Source organism: Pezoporus wallicus, unplaced genomic scaffold (genome assembly GCF_028554395.1).
Source record: "Pezoporus wallicus isolate ANWC-B61680 ecotype Strahan unplaced genomic scaffold, APGP_CSIRO_Pwel_v1 contig_4684, whole genome shotgun sequence".
NCBI classification, from domain to species: domain Eukaryota; kingdom Metazoa; phylum Chordata; class Aves; order Psittaciformes; family Psittacidae; genus Pezoporus; species Pezoporus wallicus.
This window is the reverse complement of record NW_026637499.1, coordinates 2,928,134-2,944,292: the sequence shown is the minus strand read 5'-3', so window position 1 is coordinate 2,944,292 and position 16,159 is coordinate 2,928,134. Positions and strand designations below refer to the sequence as shown.

Sequence of the window (16,159 nt, the reverse complement as noted above, 5' to 3'; positions counted from 1 at the left end):
GAGAAACTGTTCTACTGTTGTAAGAGTTAAAGAGGATTTTAATTGAATTATAGTTTCTTTGGATGGCAGAGTGCACTAACCTGATCAGATTTGTCTGCATTTTGCTTCCTTTTCTGCATTTGAATAAGATGAGGCCTTTTGATGTGAAATACAAGAGTCTGCCTTGTATTGGATAATACATTTTTGTATGTGAATTGTAAATATCTGGTGTTCACTGAAAAAAACATCAGCCAAGACCTTGGGATGAATCTTGGGAGACAGAACTGTGGTTTAGAGAGCAATCTAGCACTTCAGTCAGATTGCTTTATCTCAGCAAAGCTCCTTGAGAGCTGCTGGGGCTTGGCATCTGTAACTGTAGGCCCTCAGCTATTTGTATTTGTCCAGCATGTCTGCATTGGCAATAGAAGCTTTAGGGCTGAACTCTGTATCCAACACTTGGGCTAATATCTCATCTGTCACATGATAGTGCTGGCGTGGGACATCTTCTCTTGTTGTTGTGGATCCTGGGGTTGCGCAAATAAGCGTCAGACAGTTTCTGATCAAATTCTCTCTTGGCGCAGATGGAGTTTGATGAGAAGGAGCTGCGGCGGGAGATTAGCTATGCCATCAAGAACATCCATGGTATCAGGCATGTATCACGCACTAGGCAGACCATTGGCTGCGTAGCCTTGTAAATACCTCTAGACCTTCTGAATGGAGTTGAAGACTTCAAAGGTACGGTAGGTCAGCCAAAGGGGAGGGATAATCTCCTTGGACCACCCCAGTAGCTTGAATCTGGGAGTAGGAGCAATCATCCAAGTCAGTTTGCTTTCTCTTCCCATGTGAGAGTCGCAGAAGGCTAAAAGGTAAAATTGCCTTGATGATGAGATTTTCACCTTCCTTCTTGTGTCTTGACATAAAGAATAGAAAGAGGGATACAAGTCCATGGTACTCTTTCATATGGTTAAAACTAAACTGTCCTGGTGGCTGAGGTGAAATGGTGGCCTGGCCTTGGCTGTCCAGCTGGGATCAGTTTTGCCTTCAGAATCTCCCTCCTGTGAGGTGCCAAGCATCCCCCATTTTCCATGGAGTCCAGTCAGGGCTTGTCCAAGGGGATGTGATGTTCACTCCCAGCCCCATGTGCCCGGTTTCAGTGATGGTGGTGCCTGCTCCAAGATGTGTGTGTAACGCTGTGACATTCTCCTTGCCCCTTCTCCCCCTCCTGCTTTCTCTTGTCCCCACCCTGGGTGTTTAGAACCGGTCTCTTCACACCCGACATGGCCTTTGAGACCATTGTGAAAAAGCAGGTGAAGAAGATTAAAGAACCTTGCCTGAAATGCGTGGACATGGTCATTTCGGAGTTAATCAATACTGTTAGACAGTGCACCAAGAAGGTAACCAGAGGCAGCATGGAGTTGGCACCTTCCACCCGCTCGCTGGCTGTGGCGCAGCATTGTGACCTGGGCAGGGACTTGCCTGCAGCCACACTCGGTGTTTCTAACCACCTCCTCAGCATGACTAGACCTGAGCGGTACCAGCCTGGAACGATCCAGCCAACAAGCCAAACAGGAAGGGAAGTGCTGTGGGACATGGGCCATGGCCCTGTTCCCTGCCTTTTTGAGCTGAGGGGTGCTGGAGACATCCCTGCTACCCATCTGTAGCATAACTCCTAATTCCTTCTAAAACCTAGGGTATTTCTTATGTGGCCACATTTGACTTCAAATTTAGTATCTGGGTTTATTTTCCAAGGCAGAAACTGGGATTTAAATGTTGTCCCCTCTGTTTTTGTAGAAGTGAGAGGATTAATCCCAAACTAGTCTTTGGGTGCTGCTGGGGACAAGTATGGGGCTGAACTTCAGAGGCTGCAGCAGTTACAGCTGTGGGCTGTGTCACAAGGAACCATTCCTGTGATGTTTGGCTTGGTTTCTGGTTGGCTTGGTCCATACCCTGTTCTGGTAGAGCAGCACATGGCTGAGAAGAAGCAAGTTAGAAATGTCCATCAGTCTCTGTGGTCCTCCTGATATCAGAGAGAGGGCTTCAGGTTTTGCTTTTTGGGATCCATACTGGTATTTGTTGGGGCTGAGGGAGGGAAGCTGCCTTGATTCTCCCCTTTGGATATGGCAGTTCTTGAGTTTCTGTGGTTGGGGTTGAAAGGCAGCAAGATAAGATGGCTTGTGTCATTCCTCTCAGCCATGGCTTGCTGCTTCAGGCAGGGCTAGGTGCTGGTGGAAAGGCACCTCAGTTAGGATGATGGTATGGGCACTGGAGACTGGAATCGCCACTGGCTATTACGGTGCAGGTAAATGGGCATCGCAGGAGGTGTCTGGAGAGTCTGACACCCTGTCTTTGCAAGGGTGGGGAAAGGTGCCCAAGTGGTGATACTTGCCATTGCTTGGAGGAATGCCTAGTCCTTAGGGCCAAGAGCCTCTACAGAAGGGCTCAGGCAAGCAGGCACGTGCTTTGCCCCCAGGACAGACTGGGAAAGCAAAGTGGATGCAGTGAGAGAGTGCTCAGGTTTCTAGAGTGCTGGAGGAGCTTCCTTTTTCCTTCCTGCTGTCATCTCCTGGGGTGTGTGACTGTGGGGAGCACCCAGAAAATTGCCATTAGAGCCTGGCGACAGGTAAGCAGAGGCCCTCAGGCTGCCAAGTATCCAGAGTCGCCTGCTAACTGGATCAGAAGGGCCCTCCTTTTTCATGCCCTCTGAAGCTTCTCTTGATTTGTTCTCCATTCCTCAGTTGCTATAACAAATCTCCCATTCATTCTTTCTCTTTGCATCCTTCTTTCCATTTTCCATGTATTTTTTTTTTCCACTGTTCCTTTTTGCTTCCTCTTTTACTGATAATTTCGGAATAGACCATCTGTTCTGACAGCACAGGTTCCTCAAGTGATCAGGTGGTGGGTAGCAGGGTGGGAAATAAGGGATGGGAAGAAGCCATGGGATGGGGGGAAGTGTCACAGATTCAGGATTAAAGCATTCCGTTTTAGCTCAGCTCCTACTGCAATGAATTTGATGGTTTACCTCAGTGCTAGGGTGTGCTCTAGTAGCCATGGCTACAGATTTGTATTTGAAGAAAGAAAATACTGTGATTCAGGTGATGTTCAGGTACTGGAAGCTACTGATGTATTAAAGATGCTTGGTTTTGTGCAGAGCCCTCCATGTCTGCTGCGTAAAACAGGTATTATTGAGCTTAGCAGGGCAAGTGCATTAGTAGAAAACTGTTGTTGAGTCAGAGGTTGTGAATGTTGGAAATGCCCTTGCTTTGCTCAAAAGAGGCATTGTTGGCACCTTGAGAGAGGTCCTTGGGTGAAGCTGAATCCTGCAACACATTCCAACTCTTTGCTGCTTGGAAGAGCAGCTAGTTGTAGATATTATAATAGTTGTTGGTCTTACAAAAACTAGCTGTAGGTTTTACAATACGTGCTGGGGAGTGTTTTAATAGTGCTGTTATTGCTTGGGGTCTTGCAGGTGTTATCCACAGAGGTGTGAAAGATGAAGATCAAGTAACTCGGTCTGTGTAACAAAGAGCATCCTGGTAGAAGATCTGAAGTGTTAAAGTTGTGCTGAAAAACTTCTTTGGGTACAATAGTCTTGAATTAATCTAGGCCATATTTTAGTAATTTTAGTTTCTATGGAATTCCTGCCTTTTCATAGTGGGGCCGTTGTGAATACAGGCCACTGGGTATCAGTGGAAATTAATGCTTCCTTATAAACCTCAACTGGCCTGTATTGGTCTGATGCTACAGCTTACCTGGGGCAGAATGGATGCTTTATATAGCTGTGGGTGCCCTGTAGTATGCTTGCATTTGCCTAAGTAACTGGGTGTATCTGTTCTGAAGAAGTTAATGTTGCAGGGAAGGTGAGTGAAATGAAATGAAATATGCTCAATAAGTGGAGCAGGTTGAATCCCTGCAACTGAAAGCCACAAATTCAGTTCAGTTCTGCTACAGCAAGATGTGACAGACCTTAACAAGTCTTAACTTGGATCCTGTTCTGGCTTCCTGCAGCTGGAATAAGGGAAACATGAAGAGGAGATAACTGTGGTGGGAAGGGGAGTGCCTGAAGCAAAGGGAAATGAGACCAGGTGAGCCTCTAGAAGAGAGGCAGTGGCTCACTGGCAAGCAGCTTTGTCTTAAAATCCAAAGAAGTTTTCCTTCTTGAGGAGATCACTTGATCCCTGGGGGGTTCCATCCATTCATCTTGCTCTTGACAGCTCACCATTTCACTGGCCCAGCCGCTCCTACCGCATTCCCCTTTGCCACTTCCATTTGCCTGTAGACTCTCCTGATACTTGGCAGTGCACAGGCCCCATAGCAATGCTCACCTGGTTCAATAAACTAATGGAATGAACCAAAAATCTCACTTCTCATTTTGCCTTGTGTTTTCTCTCTTTCCCCCCCTCTCCTTCCTTCTCTTTTTTCCTCCTTCCCACTCTTTCTCTGCTTCGCTTTCTTCTTCCTCGTTGCTTCCTCCCACCCTGCCCCTGCCATGCAGAACGGGTCTCTTCACGCCTGACCTCGCTTTTGAAGCCATAGTGAAAAAGCAGGTGCAGAAGTTGAAGGAGCCGAGTCTGAAGTGTGTGGATATGGTAGTGAGTGAGCTCACATCCACCATCAGAAAGTGTAGCGAAAAGGTAAAGAAACAAAACACGCAAAGAAAGCCCGCTCCGTTCCCACACACTTCCATGCGCTTTCTCCACATGCACCCCTGGGAACTCCAGCAAAGCTAGAGAGAGGAAATGGGTATAAAGATGTAGCTGAAGGAAAGCAGCAACCTGCAGGTGTAAGAGCAGTTTAAAAGCAGGCCCAGGGAAGCGAGCATCAGCTGCTGGGCTCTTGAGCTGGGATCTAGCGGATTATTCCAGCATACACTTTCCCTCTGGCTGGCTCTGTAGTATACACCTCAGGGTGAATCAAACCCTTTGTAAGCCCTGTTTCTGGGCCACTGCCTGCACATTTGGAATGTCTTTTTTGTGAACCCCCTTAAAAAGTCCATATACTGCAGAAAAAGCTAAAATGCCAGAAAAGAGCTCACATCCCCCAGCATGAATGGTCTGCAGGTTTCCATCTTGTCTGCAGAGCTGCGTTAAGCAGTAGCATGTACAAAACAGTCAGGTTTTGAGGTGCAAGATGTTCTGCAAGAGATACTCAGAGTCAACAGAAGGTGACTGTCCCAAAAGGCTTGGGGAATAGCTTTTCCAGGCATTACACCCTCTGCATCATTCTCCTGCTGATCGCTCGCTCCATGACCTATGCTCAGTTGGAGGTAGTGTGGATACTTCTCCTTGTATGCTGTGAAGCACAGGAGGTGAAGCCTTAGGCTAGGAGAGGGCAGCAGTAGGTGGAGAGGGAAGCTGCCCCAAGTGATGTGGAAGGTGTTAAATAGTGCTTAGAGACTGGGGCAGGAGTGGGTTTGTTTCCCGGGCTGGTTTCCTCCAGGAGAGGGCACCACATGCCTCCATAAAAGAAAAAAAGGCAGTTGTGGCAATTGGTGTTAACCACACCAGTGAGGAGCCAGGGACATCTGTGGCACAAGAGGAGTATGTTCTGGAAGCTGAGTTGGAAAGAGCTGTTTCATGGGTTATTTTAGGACTTGATAATTACAGTTCTCTTCTTGCAGGGTTGCAGCCAGACTCACCAATGTATACCCCTAAGCTGGGAAGGAAGGGAAGATAAGAATTGATACGAGTTCAGAGTGAAGGCAAGAGCTGAGCTCATAAGGTCTGGTTGTATGTAGGAATACAGAGCTCACCACTGCTGCTGTTAAAGGGGTGACGTCTTAGACTGGGCAGAGCTCAGGGCATGTCTGTCTCTTGCTGACTCCTGCTGTTGCCAGATTGTGAGGGCTGATGTAACTCCTTTCCAAGCCATTTCTCTTTATTTGATGGGTTTGGTCGTTGACAGTTTTTGCTGTATCTGGCTGGAGATGTCTGCTCTGGGTGGGGAGGGAGAAGGCTCATGAAACCCCCAAGGCTGTTGAATTCCGGTTTCTCTGTTGGATGACGTCTTTAGAAGGGCTGGATACCCACTTGCGCTGTGGATTATAACCTGTGATATTGTGGAGGACCGCATGAGGATGTTCCAAGGTGATGCAACCAAGGAAGGTGATAGTAGCAGTAACACTCTAAGAGACTAATAGCTGTAATAAAAGGCAGAGAGGCCAGGGAGGTAAATGTTAGAGATGTGAAATAACTGTCTGAATGGAAATATGTAGCAACAGTACTGGAACAGTACTAGTGCTTAAAGTCAAATGTCTACATGTATTAGTAAGGTTAATCTTGCCTGTATCTCCCCCTGGAAGAGTAGAAAGGAACTGCCATAGACCATTTTAGGATAGCAGCCAGCCTGAGATGGGGTCTGATAGCATAAGGTAGTACCAGCACAGGAACATAAGTCAATTTGCAATATTTATCTTGCATGTTATAGCCCTGCTTGATGTGGATAAGAGCATGTGCTATTTAGGGAAGACACCTGGAAAAGGCTACATGAGGACTGATGCTAATTGTAAGGTAATACCCAGCTTCCTGTGGTGCGGACTGATGCTGCCTTTCAGATGACAAAACCAAACCTGTAAACTCACTAGAAGCCCTGCAAGGCTTCTTGAAAGGAAGATCACTTGGGCTAACACCTCTTGAATTAGCTTAACAGTCCTGTAGCCTTGGTTTGCTGCTGACCTGAACTATTGTGTGTTGTTTGTGTGGTGTCACAATTATTTCATTTCACCCCAGATGGTGAGGAAATCTTTGTATGTGCAGCTGATAAAGCTGCATTGATGCAATAATATGAGACTGTCAATAAAGAACATGGAGGGCGGCAAACCCATCTGTTGTCTACAGAAGTAACAGCTTTCCTGTGTGAAAAGAGACTTGCAGTTGACTATTAGACAAAGTTGAGACCTGAAGAGAAGGTAGCCATTACCAGCTGTTCTCTGGGCTGATTCTGAGCTGCTTCCAGTTGGTTAAATGGAGAGTAGCTCCAAAATCAGCAGAAAGCTGGTGTAAGATGTAAGACGTTACGTTTAGGAGGATAATGTTCTAGCTAGTGTTTTTCCAAAAGCAGGAACCTTCTGTGCCAGACTGCACTGCAGCATCTCACAAGTGCAGGAAGATCTTGCAAGTCAGCAGCCTTCAGCTAAAGGTTGCTCTTTGGTGTGTTGGCAAGGTCTCCTGGAATCTGCAAAGAGGGGGAACTAAGGAACATTGGGACAAATTGGTTTTCAAAGAGGGCTGTAAGCTTGTAGTTTGATTAAACGGGCAAATGCAGCTAAAACAGGATTGAAAACCCAGTTGAGCTGGGACACGATCCCAGGCTGACAGACTTAACCCCTTGAAGGGTCGCCTGCTCTCCTGTCTTTCAGAGTCATGGCATTTCTGGGTGCTGTTTGTTCTGCTGGTGATAACTCCCTGCCCCTCTGTGCCCTCTTGCATGTTCCCTGGTGGTGTGACATCCTGTGGCTGCCTGTGTCCTCTTCCCTTGCCCACCCTTGCTTCTCCTTTGCATGCTTGGGGTTGCAAGCTCCTGCATGGGGACTGATGCTATTGATTTATTTTTTTGCACATGAACGTTGCTGGATTTGGACCTGGGTTTGGAGTAAACCCCAACTTGGTTTGCACTTTGTGGGCATTTGTACTGGTTGGGAGTGGGGCGGGAGGGGGAAGGTTTGATGTGTCTTTTATTTGACTTTTTTATTTAATTTGAAGCAAAGAAGCTGAGATTTGCTTAGAGGTTTTCCAACTTCCTGTTTTTGTTTGACATAACTTGCCCATCTATCCTTTGCCAACCCCCAAAGGAAACAGGAAGCTTTGCCTGTGTGTCTCTGAAGCAACCAGCTGCCTAAACCGTCAGGATCATGGAGAACACCCAGTTTGTGCTTTCAAGACAAGGTGGTGGTGGGGAACACCAATTCCATTTGTTTTTTCCTGCCTCTGCAGGGTCATTGGTGTCCAAAACAAACCACACATCTGAAAATAGGCAGTGTCAAAGCTAGGGCTCAGTGTCAGTTCCAGGCTATTGCGATTACTTGACTGCAAAAGTGCTGGGAGGGTTTGAGACTATCTGTAATCAGATGTTAGCAATATTGATAGTTAATGTCAGATCTGGCTTCCAGGAGCGATGCTGCACGCTTTGAGCCAGTTCCTTCTAACACCTTCTGACTGCTTACGTGTACAGAACAAAAAGCCAAACCAATTTAAGCAGCTCCTCTCATGTAAATTGAAGGAACAAAACGCAGTATAGATTATAGGCAAATGAAACTTCTTTATATACTCCCCTTAAGGGGGTATAAAAGACTGATATTAGGAAATGCTGCTTGACATTATAGTTAAATTAGAGGTAATATTAGGGAAAAAATGGGGGAAATGAGATTGGTGGGGGATAGGAAAAGTGAGGAAGAACAGGCTGGGTCTGGAGGATTAATCTCATTTGCCTATACTGGGCCTGACCTGAGAAGCATACAGTTACTGCTACTGAAATCACTAGAGGCTTATGAATGTAGGCAGGTAGATAGGTGCTGTGTGAAACCCAGAGGGCTTTAAGGGTGCTGATTCTGGCAGTGTCTCTTGTGCATGATCTCTGTAGGTAATTCTTCTTCTGAATCACAGCTCATAACATCTTTGAAGTAGGAGGATTTCCTCCTCAGTAACATGCAAAAACTGTGGTATAGGTGTGATGTGAGTACAGACCTCAGCTATGTAATCCTGCCCCAACACACACGGAGAGCAGGTAGAAGCAGCTGGATGCCTAGAGCAGTGTTTCTTGAAGACATGTACTCTTGAGTTGGTCACATCCTGTCTCTGCTTACAGATGTTGGAGAGGGCCAGATGCTTTCACATAGAGCCTTAGCAAGTGTGGATTGAAATCCACTTCATTTCTCAGGGTGACTTTCTGTAGTATTCACAGGTTATAGCAACAGGCCATTCACCTACTTAGCCTGCTACAATGGGCATTTACATCTAGGGTTTATCAAGTAGGTCATGCCAGGAAGAGTGTGGTGAGTTTGGCGCAGGCCTCCAGTGAGGCAGGAAGGTTGCTGCAAGAGTGCAAAGGGTTTTTTCCTGAAGCCCAAACCAAGAGGGGAATGAACTTTGCTCCCAGCAGACCTCCAGGAACTTGGAAAACTTTTCTGCAAGTCCAGCTTTCTAGAACTTCCCTTGACAATACCTGATTGCAGGTGTATGTATGCATGCCTGTATGTGGGGGGCTGCTCCCCACTTCATACCTCCCTTTCCCATGTGCACGTGTTTTCTCTCTCCTGCAGCTCAGCCAATACCCTCATCTGCGTGAGGAGATGGAGAGGATTGTCACGACTCACATCCGAGAGAGAGAAGGCAGGACCAAAGATCAGGTAGGGGATCAGGGGTGTGTATAAGAGGGGAGGTTGGGGGTGTGGAATGGGGACACCTTTGAAGGGCCAGTCTAGGCTAGAGGGGCTTGAGCCAAGTGGTGTCTGGCTGCAGAGGACAATCAGGTGAACAATGCCCAGGGCTCTGTCCCTGACTATTAGCAGTGCAAATCACTGATGTCTGTCTTGCTCTGTGCATCTCTTTGGCAGGTCATGCTTCTAATAGACATCGAGCTGGCTTACATGAACACAAACCATGAGGACTTCATTGGCTTTGCCAAGTAAGCACCCACAGCCTATTGCCTCCTCTTGTCTGTATGTTTCGTGAGGCTCTGTCCTAATAGCTGCTCCAGTAAATGGGTTGCAAAAGCCCTGGTGCGGATGCTGTGGTCCCAAAGTATGGCTCAGCTCTCAGTATTGCTTGGTTTTCAGTGGCTCTGTATTACAAGGCTGGGAAGGAGAACAGGGATTTAAGAGTATTATGGTTGTCAGGGAGGAAGAAGCAGAAGCTGTGGAGGGTTAGTGACCCAAGTGTGGTTCAGGTGGGGGTGTAATGAGTTGACCATGCTGAGAGAGCAGATGGAAATAGATTGGGTTATCAAGGCTTGGAATCCAGTGGTGAGGTGCATGAACTCACTGTAGCAGCAGTCTGATGGGAGCAGGATTCAGGTGATCAAGAGCCTGGGGGGTTTTGAATGACTCTGCTGTTGTTTGCAGTGCTCAGCAGAGGAGCAGCCAGATGAGCAAGAAGAAGGCAGCTGGCAACCAGGTAGGCCAAGTTCCATCTCCTTCACTGCTGCAAGAAGGGCATGTTTGCTACCTGGAAGCTACCAGGTAGACAAGTGCTGGGCTGGATGCAGCAGTGCTCCAAGTTGTTTTTATTCATCAAACTCCATTTATACCCAGAAAATACTGGTTTAGACTCACTGCAGTCAGGAAGAACTGAGCATGTAGCACCAATGGAGGGCAAGTATTGTAGAGAGAAACGATGCTTGATCATCAAGCTCTGGTCTTGCTTTTTCTGGTAGAAATCCCTATTGATGTTGTGTAAATCCCTGTTAGTTTAGCCCCTTCACTAGCTGTGCTCACACCTCTTTTGAAGTGAGGGGTACAGAACACTAGGTGTGAACTGTTGCAGTACAGAATTGTCTGTTCTAGTTGTCTTTCCCACCAGTGGTACCTACTTTCTAGAAAGGGATTTCAAGAGAGTTTATGGACTCTGTTCTGGAGAACTTCACTGGAAGTACTTAAATCTCTGTACGGGGAGACAAAGGGTGATTATAGCCATGGTTGCATGGGGTATGTATGAGAACACACCCATGGGAGAAGACAGCAGCGGAGGGGAGGAGTTCCCTTATTCCCTCTGGAACTGTAAGGAATTAGGAAACTCAACTGAAGACAATTGAAAAGGGACTAATGATACTTTCTCCCAGATTTGCTGGGGGCATGGCAAGGCTGTCTAGGCTAGAAGATCTTGTAGAAACACAGTCTTATGAGCAGCTTTATGGAGAATGGAAGCAAATGCTTTTGTTCAGTCCTTTTAAAGATATTCACTCCTGATGTCCATCCTCTTTATAACGTTTGACCACCTTTCCCTGCACATAAACATGCAGATGGTTTTGGTACTGTTGGTGGGCCAGCAGGGGAGCAGCTTGGGCTTGGCCAACCATCCACCCCATGGGATCTTGGAGCAGCTGTAAGGAACCCCATCCTCTGCAGTACAACTGACAGAAGAGCTGAGTGTAAAAGAGTGCAAAGGGCAAACTCTGGATGTACCTGTAAAGCGCTTTGGCTTTCCCATTAGCAGACTTTATTTTGGGATGGGGGTTGCTTTTGTTAACATCTGGGGTAAAAAATTTGGTACCAGCTTCCAGTTTATTTTATTTTTGAGCCTCTCCTCCTGCTCCAGCTTTCCTAGTAACAATCTCTCCTCTCTTTGCTCCTCTCCTGCTCTCTGCTCTGCTGCTGTTGCTATGGTTCCCCTTTGCAGGATGAGATCCTGGTGAGTAGAAGGCCACTCAGCAGGGTGTGCTAATGAACATTAATGTTGCATCTGGGAAGGCAAGAACAGTGCATAAGCAAATTATTCCCTCTGCTGCTGAATGGGGAGAGGAGGGCAGCTGGCACTAGACACAGGTGAAGCAGAAATGAGGTTGGAAGGTCGTACGTTGAGGAAGAACTCAGAACTGCTGGTACATCTTGTGAGTGGGTGGAGATAAAAAGCAGAAATCCATGGATGTGTGGTTCTGTTTCACTGCCCCCTCCTGTCCGTAGAGAGAATAGGACTGCCTCGAGCTTAACAGTAGGCATGAGATGAAGATCCAATGCCCCTAAGTTTACCTTTATAGGATAAATTGACAATTAAAAGGACTGTGTACCTCTGTGGTAGGCTGCTCACACGGTGCAACTTGCTACTATGCAGTGCAGTTGTATGTTTTATTTCAAAGCCAGGTTGTTTTCACCTAGCACATCCATACAACAAGGTACACACACAATGCATCCAGATGCTTTTGGGTGTTAACAGTGCAGCAGTACATAAGAAAACTAATGCATTTAAGCTGATGCATACTTGCATTTGATTACTGCAGGTGTGAGGCTCTAAACCAGCACTTGGTGAACCAGAGTTTCCTAGAGAGGAAACCTGGCTTCTTTACACACGAGACCTAAAAGGAGCTTGTTTTGCCCTAAATTAATGACTACTTCAATACCTGGGTAGAAGTCCAGGGTACTAATTCCAGATGCACCGTTTTGTTCTGTTATACTTAGTGTCTCCTTTTACTAAACTCAGTTCTTTCTGGGTTGCTTGCCCATTTCTTCTTGCCCCAACCCCTGAGTTGAGTGAAGCACTCCACACGCTCAGTGTGCCCAAAGGTGTGCTGGCATCCTGCTTTTCTCTAGGCATGGCCTTTTCTGGGTGTGTTGCTGTGATCTGGTGTTTGTAGGTTGTGCCAGTATCCGAGGCACTCTTGATGCACTTCTTCCTGCATCTCTTTCCTCTTGGCAGGGGGTATAATGCACAGCACTGCCAGGCTCCTTCCTGCGTCCTTTTTATACTATTCCTGGCCCTTCTAAGGTGAAGACCTTCACTGGCTAGTTGAATGGGGGGCTCTTCTGGCAGCAGCAGAGAGCATGGTGTTCCTTGTCTTTCCATACTACTCTGTGTGTAGGGTTACCCTCTGATCTTTCCTCTGTCACCTAAAGCCAGGCTTTTAGGGCACATGTTAATGCTTACTGCTTCTGCCCCTCTAGGTCATCCGAAAGGGCTGGCTCACCATCAACAACATTGGGATCATGAAGGGTGGCTCCAAGGAGTATTGGTTTGTCCTGACAGCAGAGAACCTCTCCTGGTACAAGGATGATGAGGTGAGTAGCACAACTTGAATCTTGTACATCTGATGAGCATAAGGCCTTCAGTTTGCTGGGTGTTACAGATGTGTCTCCTCAGTACTGTCTGCAGCTTGTGACACAAGCTGAAACTGTCCTTGGGGCAGGCTCTGTGGTCTCAGCACTGCTGAGCATTTCTCAATTGATGTGAATGTGGCTTTTTTTGATGCACAAGGAGTAACATCTGTACTTGAAGTCCTGGCTCAGCAGAAGGTTGACAGACACTTGGAATGAATTTGACCTTTATTTGTCTTGCTCTGGCAGCTGCTATTAAGGCTTTGATGGGTTAGTTCCAAGATTTGGACTTTGCCAGCATTTTGAGGAGAGCTGTGATGAGTTTCCTGAAGGAATGTGGCAGAGGTTTTCATGCATCTCTCTCAGTCACAAGAAAGAAAGCATCTCCTTTCTCAGTATAGCAACAGGAGCTATGGACCTGAAGCTGCAGCTCAGATGCTGGCTTCTCCTGACTTGGAGTAATTACTTGCCCTCTCCAGGATTCCGTTGTTAAACCTGCAAAGCAGGAATGTCTTTCTTTAATGTTTCTATATTGAACATGCCATTAATGCATTACGTGTAAAACTGTCGAAGTTGTGAATGGTTAGAATACTGCTGATGTAAAGTACAGAGATGTGTGGAATATCACTGATGGGAACATGCCAGAATCCCTAATATTCAGGGGTTTCAAGCAACTCTACAATGTGTTGTGGGGTTTTTGTGCTCTAGTGGGAGATTATTTAAGCAGACAGAGTTGTCCCAACAGAAGTTATCATTGTCAACAGTGTGCTGCTTCCTGTGCCAGACAAAGGTAGATAATTGTCTTTTCTAATGACTTTGAAGAGAGAAAGAATAGCTGGATGGTTTTGGTAAGAACACGATCGAAGGGGTTAGTCCTACTCAATGTGCTTGAGGGATTAAAAATACCTGGTATGATTTTTGTCATGCGTTCTGAATTGATGGGGGTTTTTGATTGCAAATGAAGAAACTGCTCTGCCTCTTATTGTGGTTTGTGTCCCTCAGGTGTTCTGAGGCGCACATTAATGTGCCTGGGAGCTGCAGCTAATCCTAGCTTCTTGTCTAGTTCCTATCAGTGGGCCTGTCTCATTCTCAGCAGGTGGAAACGATGACAAACCCAGTGATGAATCAGCCTCTAAATATCACTTTCTGCATGGAGACTGCTGCTGTGCTGCTATGGATGAGCAGGCAGTGATTTCCTAATTAAAGAACCAGGCACTGAAATGTCTTCCACTAAATCAGTGTGTCTCTGCTGTAAGACCCTTGCCCTTTCATTCAGATCTGCTTGGGGAGGCTTTCCTTTCCTTTAGGTTTGCATATGCAGGTCGACTGGTTATAAACATCAAGTAGTTTAATCAAAGCCAGCTGCCACATCTGCATTACAGACATGATCAGAACTCCCTGTCCTTCCCTGGGGAGTGGGAGGGAGGGAGGGCTGCAGTGGGGATGTATAAACTGTTGATAGATTCCAGTTGCTTGGGATGGGGATTAGACCTGCCTTCCCTCCTGAGGGAGGGCAGCCTTGGGGGTCAGTAGCAACTGGAGGTCTGCACTGTTTCCTTTCAGCATAGCAGAGGTAGAGCTGCCTAATGAAAACAGTTCCCTGCCAGCCTCAGTCCCTTAAACACCAGAGGACCAGTGCTGATGAGGTCTAAGCCGCCTCTGAGAAAGGAGTCTTTGTCTTCAGTGGAGTGGGAGCAGGGGGGAAAGGGAAGCATGTTTTTACTTGCTTCCTCCCCACATTCAACTCCTTGATCACTGACTGTTGTGAGGGAGAAAGGAAGCAACTTTCACCTGGGCTCCGCAGTTGTTTTAGGCCAAAAGTTGGTGCGTTTGAAGGGCAGCTTGGAGAGCTTTTGAGCATGGTGATTCCCATCCCAAACCTCAGTCCTGCACAGAGTCAGCTCCATTCCAAAGAGCTGTATGCAGTGCATGGTCCCCTTTCAGAGTTACCTTGGCATGTCTGTCCTAGAGCTTTCCTTCTCCAGCAGTTCAGGAGGACCCATGTCCTCTACAGCTCCTGAGACATTCTTGTGTGGTTTTTAAAGGCTGTACACCATGATCTTTCTTCACTTAAGCTCTGGGAGCAAGGGGGGGAGGCTTTGTCTGCTCCACCCTGCACTTCTGTGGGCTCTCTTGTCCCAGTTCCCCTGTGCTATGGCAGCTTTCCAGCGGGAATGAAGAGGGAGGTGAATCCATCTGGTGTGGATGGAGATGCTGATGGCAGAGCTGTGGGTGACGATGGGGAAAGAAGCAGGGTGAGAAGGTGTGTGGTGGGTGAAGGCTAGGCTAGCACCTCTGTGAGGGGATTGGGGGCACAGCCTCTCCCTGCCCTGTTTTGCAAGCCAGGACCCAGAGCCTGTGGAATGAAGACATCTGGACCCCATTAGTGAAATACCACTCTTTCCGCAGGGCTGGCTTGTTTTTCTTCTGCCTCTGAAGAAAGGAACTGAAACTCAAAATGTCTTAAAGGGCCCAGCATTACATGCTAGCAGGGATATGTGGCTGTGGATGCTCTGGAGGGGCCTGAAGGAGTGTGCTGGGGAGAATGGGAGGGGAAGGAAAGAGCAGACCAGGCGGGGGTGGAAAGTTGGCTCCCCACTCAGCCTCGCTGCCAAGAGCATGTGTGTGTGCTCCTGGGCTCTGTTTGTCTTCCTGTCTCCTTCCAATGAGTCAAATGCTGGCCCCATGGAGAGCGGCCCCACAGAAAGCTGGCCTCCCAAGACCTGGAGACCCTCCTGAGGTACCTGCACCTCCTGAACCCTGTGGGATCATGCTGCAGCCAGCAGTGGGAAGGAGAGATGGGGAGGAGCCTGCTCTGGCTGTTGGCAATATAGAGTGAGATTTCCTTTGCTCAGAGAGGCCACAGTGTCCCCAGGGCTGGAGCAGCAGCACAGCACACAGGATAGCTGCTCAGCAAGCTCCATAGTGGACACAGTACAAGAAGCTGATTTGAATAGTCCTTCTGCCTGAATTCCTTACGAAATGCACAGTGCCCACTTCTCTGCAGGGCTTTCCTGCCTGCTGGAAAAGAGGGTCTGTGAGCTGGGCTAGAGCTGCTGCTGCTGCTGAGGACCTTGTAGGCAAGATGCAGTGAGCACTGTGCTCAGCGGTTCCTATTAGTAAAGCTTACTACCTGCTGGAGGGGACCCCTGCGTCGTCTGCTCTGCAAGGGTGACTGTATCTGTTGGAGTGACTGTGCTGGAGTGTTTGCCCAGCTGGGTAGATGGATATACCTGCTGGCTCCTTTGGGAGTTTGTGTGAATGTACAATACAGATGGGACCTTCTGTCCTTACTCAGGTAAATCATGTACTAGAAGGCTGGGACTCGTAAGAACAGGTGACATGAGAAGAATATGGCCTTATTTGCTTGTGTAAAAGTATGTGTTGCATGCAGTGTTGGAGGGTTTGAATCCTCTGGGTGTGTGCAGGAGGGCTGGGCACAGT

The 16,159-nt window shown here is 47.5% G+C and overlaps 1 protein-coding gene across 21 annotated transcripts in view; it reads left to right on the top strand.

Moving 5' to 3' along the window:
* The window catches only part of DNM1 (dynamin 1), a 64,448-nt gene that overhangs the window by 27,447 nt on the left and 20,842 nt on the right, over positions 1-16,159 (top strand). For 16 of the 21 annotated variants that reach the window (XR_008971769.1, XR_008971768.1, XR_008971770.1 and 13 more), the window contains exons 9-15: positions 561-628; positions 1,235-1,373; positions 9,233-9,319; positions 9,527-9,597; positions 10,034-10,085; positions 11,307-11,318; positions 12,566-12,679. Coding sequence is in view for 12 of the 21 variants with exons in the window: in XM_057405939.1 (XP_057261922.1) it covers positions 561-628; positions 1,235-1,373; positions 9,233-9,319; positions 9,527-9,597; positions 10,034-10,085; positions 11,307-11,318; positions 12,566-12,679 (543 nt within the window). In the remaining 9 variants the exon portion in view is untranslated. Of the gene's footprint in view, positions 1-560; positions 629-1,234; positions 1,374-4,471; positions 4,611-9,232; positions 9,320-9,526; positions 9,598-10,033; positions 10,086-11,306; positions 11,319-12,565; positions 12,680-16,159 lie in introns of all 21 variants that reach the window. The other 5 variants (XM_057405936.1, XM_057405934.1, XM_057405941.1 and 2 more) reach the window with 3 other exon arrangements.